A 9,463-nucleotide genomic window follows, 5' to 3' on the forward strand; every position below is an offset into this window, starting at 1 on the left:
ATTAAATGCAAAGCCAATTAATCAAATGCCTTAGTGACATTATTTGGAATCAGCCTTTGTAGTCACTTCACTTGGCAAGTATAAGAGATGATGATCCCAGATGCCTATGGCTGCAAAAATACGACATGGCTAAATTCCTTGGTTGCAATATCTTAAAAGGTCACAAGATTATGTTACTCTACAAAAGCATCTTTCTGAATCTCTTTTTTTCTCGGTTTATCTCTCCAAGTCCCCCTCCCCTGCGGATGAGTAACCTTTAAAAAACTCTGTCTCTATTTCTTCTTCACCTCTGCTGTTAGCCTCCTCCTCTAACAATGCAGAAGCTTATATTTTTGTGTGTGAGTTGGTGAGAGGGAGGGAAGAGGAATGGCTGTATAAACTAAGGGAATGAAATGGATGAGGTAGGGGGATAAACAGCTGCAAGGATCTGGGCTGGTAGACTGAAACAAACCCTCCTCCTAAGCAACTCAGAGCTCAGATTTCTTCTCTGGACAGCTGGCTTGTTTAGTCCTTCTGAAATACTCAGCAAAGATGAGGGAAGGGCTGTGAACTACCTCTGCTATGGACCTTATTTGAAGTCAGCTACCTCTTAGATGTGTTCAGTAGAAACTAAATGCAATATTCAATATAGCGGGGGTGAGGGTGGTGAAAGAAAGGTATGTGATTACCTACTCTAGTTTTTAAAGGCTGGGAGTTTATTACTGAGAATGCTGGAGGGCTGCCTGGAGTAGGCAGTGACTAGTCACATAACCTGGAAGTGGATATCTGACTTGCCTATGATATTTCTGCCTCCCCTTCCCCACTTGGCACCCTATACTCCATATTCTTTCTAATCCTCCTACCCTCCCCACTCCCCCCACCCATACCCTACCCCCACTAACCTTCCTGGAATTTTGGACTTAGCTATTTTTAAAACAGTCAACTCAGTAGCCACCTCCCTCCCCCGCTCAGCTGTCCAGTACTCTGGCCAGCCATTTACTCCCCCTTCCCCCCACGCCAAAACTTCTCTGGTTCCCTGACCTCAGTGAGATTGCAGCCGGTGTGGGAACCTGGGGGAGACATGGAGAAAGAGACGGGGGATCCCCTGGCTGGAGCTGACCGACAGAGTAGGCAGTCATGGCTGGAGAATTGGATATCAGAGTAATGTTTGACCTCTGGAAACAGTAAGTCAAAATGAAATTGCAATTCCTTTAATAACTTTTGGAATGAAGTTAGACTTTCAGAAAATTATGACACCTACTTGAATGTCTCTTGTACAAAAGCTAGGATCTCTTTCATACCAAGGTGCCCCATCTCCATTTCTCCTGTCTTATTTCTGGTTGCTGGCCACTGGCCTCTTGAAGTTTAATCTTCCATCTCTCCTCTGGCCATTTTAGCTCTCTCCTTATCCTGTTGCCTCAGACTTCTGATGAAGTTTTAGGAGTTTTGCATATCCCCTATTCTGTGGTTTTCTCACCAAGACCAAATTTAGCCTCAGATGATTAGTCACTGGTACCCTTCCACCCTGCCCGTACTCAGCGGTGCCCTTCACATTGGGCTTCCAAGGGTGGGGCTACTCCTTGTAAATTGTTTATCCCCACACTCTAGTCTTGCCACCCTATTCTCCCTCCTGCATGACTCTGACTCCACTCCTATCTTTACCCCAAGAAATGGGAGTTTGGCAGGAGGGGCTTAGGCCCTCCCCAAGGCCTGTCCTCATCAAAAGATTGAGAACTTCTGAATTTGCAAAAGGAAGATGAAAAGAGTGGTTCTTCAGTCAGATTTGGAAAAATTAAAAAAAAAAAATACAAGAACTGTTGACTCAGCACAAATACTGATTTGCATGCTTGGTTTGCATCCCATTATTCCTTAAGAGAGAGGGATTATACTCTTAGCTCTCTAGTAGATTAATGAGATTTTCCTTTGAATACTGATGTTCTAGAGAGGGAAGGGGTATTTCACCCTCACTCCTTCTTGCAAATAATTCTGACACAAAGAAGGAAGAGAAATGAATGACCCCTGGAGGGTGTCCCCTCTGGACGGGGAAGGGCAAATAAGAGGTATGTTTCTGAAGTATTTTCAGATCCTAATTTTATTGAGGAGCCCACTGAGATGACTGGGGTCTGATCCATCCACATGATTCCTCCTTTTTTGATATTTCTGTTGTTTGGTAGTTCAGGATGGGGCAATACAGTGGACTCTGCCCATGTTCCCCCCACCCCACCCCCGCCAGTCCAGTCAACTTTCCTTTCACCCCCACCTCAGGGTATTGCATAAGTGGCCACAAGAGAAGGGCACAGAGGCTTAACAGCCACACTTTCATTTGGGGAACCCTATCCTCCCCAACTCCTGACCGCTCATCCTTTTCCTGATCTTCCCAAATTCTCTTCACATCATCCTGAATGATTTTCAACTCTTCTCTCTCCCCATGCCCAGCCAAATTTCTTTTTTCAGTCCCTTACAGGAGGTCCGGTCAAAATTCACTAGGTAGGAGGGTCATCAGCTGGAAAGAGCCGGAGCCTGGGGGGACCTGGCCGGATAGGTATGGGGAATCCAGGCTGGTCCCCCCATGGCAGTCCCCCAACTCTAAGCACACTCACCCTCCTGCTGCTCCTCTGTGGACATGGTAAGGAAGGGCTAGGGAAGGGCTGGGGAACCTAGAGGGTCCTCTGCTGTGCAAGGGTGGGCAGGTGAGCATGTGTGAGGAGAAGGGATGGGTGCTGGGGAGTTCCAGTCACTCTCCCAACTCTCAAACAGATATATTTTATTTCCCATTCGCCTTGGGGAAGGGCACTGGAAAAGCGCTTCATCTAGAGGAAGAAGAGATCTAGCGGGCTTACACATTTTCATCAAGACCCAGCGAACACAGGAACTAGGGAGCTGGGGGCTGGGGACCCGGGATAGGACTGGAACTCGGGATCAGTTGGGTTTTAGGAGCAGCTGAAATCCCTCCCCTCCATCAGACTTGGGAGAGTTGAGCCGGGACTAGGAGCCCTCTCACAATCCTCTCCCTTTGTCCTCAGCTCATTCTCAATGCAAGATCCTCCGCTGCAATGCTGAGTATGTATCATCCACCCTGAGCCTTAGAGGTGGGGGTTCACCGGGAGCACTTCGAGGAGGAGGAGCAGGAGCAGGAGGAGGGAGCCGGGGTGGCGTGGGCTCCGGCGGCCTCTGTCGAGCCCTCCGCTCCTACGCTCTCTGTACCCGGCGCACCGCCCGCACCTGCCGCGGGGACCTGGCCTTCCATTCGGCGGTGCACGGCATCGAAGACCTGATGATCCAGCACAACTGCTCCCGCCAGGGCCCCACGGCCCCTCCCCCGCCCCGCGGCCCCGCCCTTCCAGGCTCCGGCCCTGTCCGCTCCTCCGGTCCCCCAGCCCCGGACCCCTGTGACTATGAAGGCCAGTTTTCCCGGCTGCACGGTCGTCCCCCGGGCTTCCTGCATTGCGCCTCCTTTGGGGACCCCCACGTGCGCAGCTTCCACCACCACTTTCACACGTGCCGTGTCCAAGGAGCTTGGCCCCTGCTGGATAATGACTTCCTTTTTGTCCAGGCCACCAGCTCCCCCGTGGCATCGGGGGCCAACGCCACCGCCACCCGGAAGGTCAGGGACTCAGCAGCTCCTCCAAACCCTCTCATGGTCGCCCCACGATACCAGTCCCTCCCATCCTCACTGTTCCACAGCAACGCTGCCATTCCCTTTCCTCCTCCTCCACTGCTCCGACATCTCCCGCCACTCCCTCCCACCAACACTTGCTCCTTAAGTCACCTTCCCTCCCTGGGAATTTCACTCAAATGCAGAAAACATAAAAGAATGTTGAGGGGAGAGCTGAGGAGTCCTAGGTTGAGGAGTTACAGAAGGGAAACTTTTCTTTCTCCTGTGAGTTGCTGAGATTGAGACCAAAAAGGAGAGGGAGGGGTTGAGCAGGGGCCGCTGGGCAATACTAGAGTACAAAGAGATCAGAGTGGGGGAAGGCCACAATAAGCCTACTCTGGAGGCCCAGATCAGATCCCTGACTGTGTGTGAGCCTGCTGGTGGTAAGGGGACAAAGTACTGAGCCCAAAATGAACTGTTTTCCCTCTTGCCCTCACAGCTCACCATTATATTTAAGAACATGCAGGAATGCATTGATCAGAAGGTCTACCAGGCTGAGGTGGACAATCTTCCAGCAGCCTTTGAAGATGGTTCTATCAATGGAGGTGACCGACCTGGGGGCTCTAGTTTGTCCATTCGAACTGCTAATCCTGGGAATCACGTGGAGATCCGAGCTGCCTATATTGGCACAACTATAATCATTCGGCAGACAGCTGGGCAGCTCTCCTTCTCCATCAAGGTAGCAGAGGATGTGGCCAGGGCCTTCTCTGCTGAGCAGGACCTGCAGCTCTGTGTTGGGGGGTGTCCCCCAAGTCAGCGACTCTCTCGCTCAGAACGCAGTCGTCGTGGAGCTATAACCATTGATACTGCCAAACAGCTGTGCAAGGAAGGGCTGCCCGTAGAAGACGCTTACTTCCATTCTTGTGTCTTTGATGTTTTGATCTCTGGTGATCCCAACTTCACGGTGGCAGCTCAGGCAGCTTTGGAGGATGCCCGAGCTTTCCTGCCAGACTTAGAAAAGCTGCATCTCTTCCCCTCAGACGCTGGAGTTCCTCTCTCTTCAGGAACCCTCCTGGCCGCACTATATGGGCTCCTCCTTCTGTGGCTTTGCATTCAGTAACTAGGCCAGCAACCCCATGACTGGTTTGAAATGATCAGGGGATAGAGACAGGCAGGGAAGAACATGAAGAATCCCTGAAGGAAACAGAGGGAACCAGAAGACACATGAAATAATGACATTTAACCAGAGTCAGATAAGGTTGTAGTCCAGGACTGAAATGATCACAGAATAAGGATTCTGGGCAAAGCTTCTGCAGTCTAGACTTCTGTAGGGGCTCTTTGTCCATTTTCCCAGTCCCAGTTATGATAAACGATTGTTCTAGTTCATCTACTCCTGAAATCACCCCAACAAACTTAGAGGTTATAGGGGTCTTGATGACCAGTAGAAAACTTAAGGGTTGAGACTTTTAAGATGAAAGAATTGAAAGAGGAAGACATGACCATTACCTATGAGAGGTAAAAATCCAACAATATTTTCTCTTGGAAGATGGAAAGAGGAGGAAATGATTAAGGATGGAGTCTGTCTGATAAATAAAAGTGGGTAAGATGTGCTCTTTCTGGCTCAGAAATGAAACAGGGCTTGTCTGGATCTTAGGAGAAGGGAAACTCTACCTTTGGAGCATGGCACTGATAGGAAAGAAGCTAGCATCCCCACCCCTACATAATCTGTTATTAAAGCTATGAATTCTTCACATCCTCTTCTGCTGCCTTTGTTGAATCTCTTTACAGATGCTTGAAATGGAGTAAAGACGAAGTATTTACTTACTCCATCGAAAGAGGGCTCAGAAGTATCAGATACTATTTCTGCCCTTGGGATGTTTACAGGTTACTAGGGAAACAAAACTGATTGACATGGAGGAGTGATGAGTGTGCAATTATTCCCTAAATTCTGTGATGCAATCAATTCAGATGGGAATTAGTTGATGGAAGATAGATGACACATGAAATAATGGAAGATAGTTGATGAGAATTAAAGAAATAATAAGAGACAATAGAAGGGATGGGATTTGAAGTGATCTTTGAAGACTGGGAAGGATTTGAATTGTTAAGGGCCTTCCAGGGCAATGAAGACTGTCTGGAGTTGTGCATAAATTCATTCTTCAATGAGGAAACCAGCAAAACTCAAATGAAGTAGATAGGAAGGAATGGAATAGAAGATGGGCAGAGGCCAAATTATGAGGGACCTTGAAAGTGAGTCCAAGGAATTTAAATTAATAGCTAACATTTACTGAGAGCTTAATATTACCAGGTAATGTTCTAAACATTTTTAACATACGAATTCATTTAATTTTCACAACTCTCTAAGGAAGGTAATAGTGTCATCTTCACTTTTATATAAGGAAATTGAGGTACAGCAAGATTAAGCAACTTGCCCACAATCATATGGCATGTAAATGGTTGAACAGTAATTAATTCATTAATTGACAATAACTGTTGAACCCAGGTGACTGGGCTCCAGAGCCTTAACTGTTCATCACTACACTGTGTGGTCAAGGAAACAGCCATTGAAGATTCCAGTTGTGGAGGTGGGCAGGGAGTGCAGCTGTGGCCGTGGCTGCCTCCACACAAGTGACTTCCTTCTTAACTGCTCCTTAAATTGGTTCTCTGAACTCAAAAGAGTAACTTTATCCCTCGGATGTGGGAATTTCAAGTCAGTTAAGAATTTCATGGCCACCGCATGGGGCTCTCTGCTCAGCAGGGAGCCTGCTTCCCCCTCTTCCTCTGTCTGCCTCTCTGTCTACTTGTGATCTCTCTCTCTCTCTCTCTGTCAAATAAATAAATAAAATCTTAAAAAAAAAAAAAAAAAGAATTTCATGGCCAACTGATGAATGAGATTTTTCTATGGTACCTGTCATGTAACACTGTTTCTTTTGCCCAAACTTAAGGTTAGCCCTAGTACCAGTGGAGTGTTTATTTAAAAATGGGTAGCTCAAAATAAATGCATGAAAAGATGCTAAACATTATTAGTCATTAGGGAAATGCAAACCAAATTAGTCACAATGAGAAAACACTACACAACCACTACAATGGCTAACATTAAAAAGACCGACCATATCAAGTGTTGGAAGAAGTGGAGCTCTCACAACCTACTGGTGGAAATGTAAAATGGTACAACTAGTTTGTACAAATGGTTTGGCAGTTTCTCTAAATTAAAATTAAGCATACACCTACCATATGATCTAAACATCCCACTTCTAAGTAGTGACCCAAGGAAAATGATAATGTGTGTCAGCACAAAGACATATGCACAAATGTTCATTATAGTTTTCTCTGAAATAACCAAAAAAATTGGAAACAACCCAAATGTCCATCAACAGATGAAATCTGATTTCTTAGATTATTAGTATGTTGGTCATTTGAGATAAATTTTATCACAATTTACCAATTGTGATAAATCCATAGACAATAGAATATCAGTCAGCAATAAAATGAAATAAACTACAAATGCACATAACGTGATGAATTTCAAAATAATTATGCAAACAAAAGGAACCAAACAATAACAAAAAAGTATATATTGGTTGTTTCCATTTTTATAAAGTTTTAGAAAATGTAAACTAATATATAGGGACAGAAAGGAGATCAATGGTTGCTTAGGAGTGGGTGAAAGGAGGGAGGGATGGCTTACAAAGGGGCAGGAGGAAATTTGGGAAGTAACATGTTCATTAACTTGATTGTGGCAGCAATTTCATGGGTATACATATGTTAGAACCCATGAAATTATATACTTTACTTTGTTTAAGATTTTATTTATTTATTTATTTGAGAGAGAGAGCGCGTGTGCGCACGAGGCGCACACAGGGAGGCAGAGCAGCAGGCAGAGGAAGAAGACGATGCAGGGTCCCCCCTGAGCAGGGAGCTGGATGCAGGGCTCCATCCCAGGACCCTGGGATCATGACCGCATCTAAAGGCAGACACCTAACCACCAGTAGCCCAGGCACCCCTGAACCCATGAAATTATACGCTTTAAATATGTGTAGTTCAGAGGCGCCTGGGTGGCTCAGTGGGTTGAGCTGCTGTCTTCGGCTCGGGTCATGATCTCAGGGTCCTGGATGAAGCCCCCGCATCGGGCTCTCTGCTCAGCCGGGAGCCTGCTTCCCTCTCCCCCTCTCTCTGCCTGCCTCTCTGCCTACTTGTGATCTCTCTCTGTCAAATAAATAAATAAAATCTTTTTAAAAAAATATCTGTAGTTCATCTTACATCAAGTATACCCAATAAAGCTATAATGAAAACAAACAAACAAACAGGTAGCCCATCTTTCCCTTTTCCTTTGTTGGATCTGACAAAGGCTTAGAATGACCACAGCATCATAAGGAATATTAGAACAGACTTGTTCTTCTAGGAAAACACAGAAAAGAAGAGGATGACGGGGCAAGGGAGAGGGAATATTTCATGATTCTATATTCTCTTTTCTACTCCTATCACAGGCACATATTCCTTCCTCCAGATTGTCATTCCAAAGGTCAAATACCATAGAAAGCACATTTTCTGGCTTAAAAACATCAGCCCTGCACCTCATAATTCTGTGTTTCAATTCCACCAATGGTCAGCAGATGGCGATGGTGACTAAAAAGAATTACTCACTGGGGCTGGGGCGAGTCTCCCAGAAAAAGAAATGTGATTTCTTAGATTATTAGGTATGTTGGTCATTTGAGAGAAAATTCTAATAAATATTTGATGGAATAGGCATTTCAGGAATAAATTGGAGGTAGTGGAACAGTTAAATAAATTGTTTAAATAAATTATTACATATAACCTCACAACAAACAAAGGGTTGTTCAAGACATGAAACAATGAAAATATACTACTTGACTCCACAGTGGATATTATTTACAGCGACAATAATGTAAACACTAACTATTGATACAGCCCAAACTGTGCTATAACTATTAGGAGAATGAGGTAAGAGGAAAGAGAAGGCAGATATACAACATGATGTGAAAGCTGACATTTCAATTACTATAACAAAAACGTAAAATCTATGTCTACTATTTCTAAATTAAGAAGTCAAAGGAGAAACATATCACCTAGAAATAGGAAGTAAATGCCAGCTAAAAAAGCTAACTGAATTGGAAGAGACTTTAATGAATGTCTCAGTAGGAGGGCATGAGAACTGATGTTTTTTGTGTAAGCCCTAAATATGTGATTTTAAGCAACATTATTTTGATTTTTAAAAGGGAAGACATTCCCACTTTGGCCAGTCCTGAGCTTTTCCCCTTAATTATCAAACTTGTGGCCACCTCACACACTTCTTAGGTCTACCCAACACCTCCCAACCCACTTCACCCACTTTGTGCGCTTTATGGCAAATTCCTCCCCATGCTTCTTCTCAAGGAAATAGAGATAATAGAGATAATTTCCGTGCTCCAGTAATTATGGTTCCCAAAATCAGTGCCAGGAAACTGCTCCAGCGCAAAGGAAAGGAGAGAAGGCAAAGCATTAGGAAATAAAAGGCCTTCCTCAATTTTTCTGCCTACTCCCAAACCAAATTATTCATCATCCTTCCCAACAGGAAGAAATATATTACATATGCTTCCTGAGATAAAACTTGTGTGTGAATGGAAGGTGGGCTTTCAGAAAGTGAAAGAGAAATAAGGCAGGATAACTGGAATTTGCCTTCAAAGAACCTATATATTATATATATAATACACATATATGTATTGTATATATATTATATAATATATATATTATATATTATTATATATAATACATATAATACATATAATATACATATAATACATATAATACATATAATACATGTATTATATATAATATATATTTTATATATATTATATATAATAATATATATAATATATAATATATATTATA

The 9,463-nt window shown here is 44.2% G+C and overlaps 1 protein-coding gene across 4 annotated transcripts; it reads left to right on the forward strand.

Annotated features, from left to right (window-relative positions):
- The first annotated feature begins 1,004 nt into the window (after positions 1–1,004).
- Positions 1,005–5,325, forward strand: HJV (hemojuvelin BMP co-receptor). 4 transcript variants are annotated; one of them, XM_080801535.1, is made up of 4 exons: positions 1,005–1,163; positions 2,434–2,605; positions 3,003–3,583; positions 4,074–5,325. In XM_080801535.1, exons 2-4 carry the CDS (start codon positions 2,524–2,526, stop codon positions 4,692–4,694), a joined length of 1,284 nt encoding a protein of 427 aa, XP_080657661.1. In that variant the 5' UTR covers positions 1,005–1,163; positions 2,434–2,523; the 3' UTR covers positions 4,695–5,325. The 4 variants fall into 4 exon arrangements, with proteins under 4 accessions (XP_080657661.1, XP_080657662.1, XP_080657664.1 ...); XM_080801536.1 differs by having other exon boundaries at positions 1,018–1,163; positions 2,416–2,605; XM_080801537.1 differs by lacking the exon at positions 2,434–2,605 and having other exon boundaries at positions 1,031–1,163.
- The last annotated feature ends 4,138 nt before the right edge of the window (positions 5,326–9,463 follow it).

This window comes from Martes martes, assembly GCF_963455335.1.
Source record: "Martes martes genome assembly, chromosome: 4".
NCBI lineage: Eukaryota > Metazoa > Chordata > Mammalia > Carnivora > Mustelidae > Martes > Martes martes.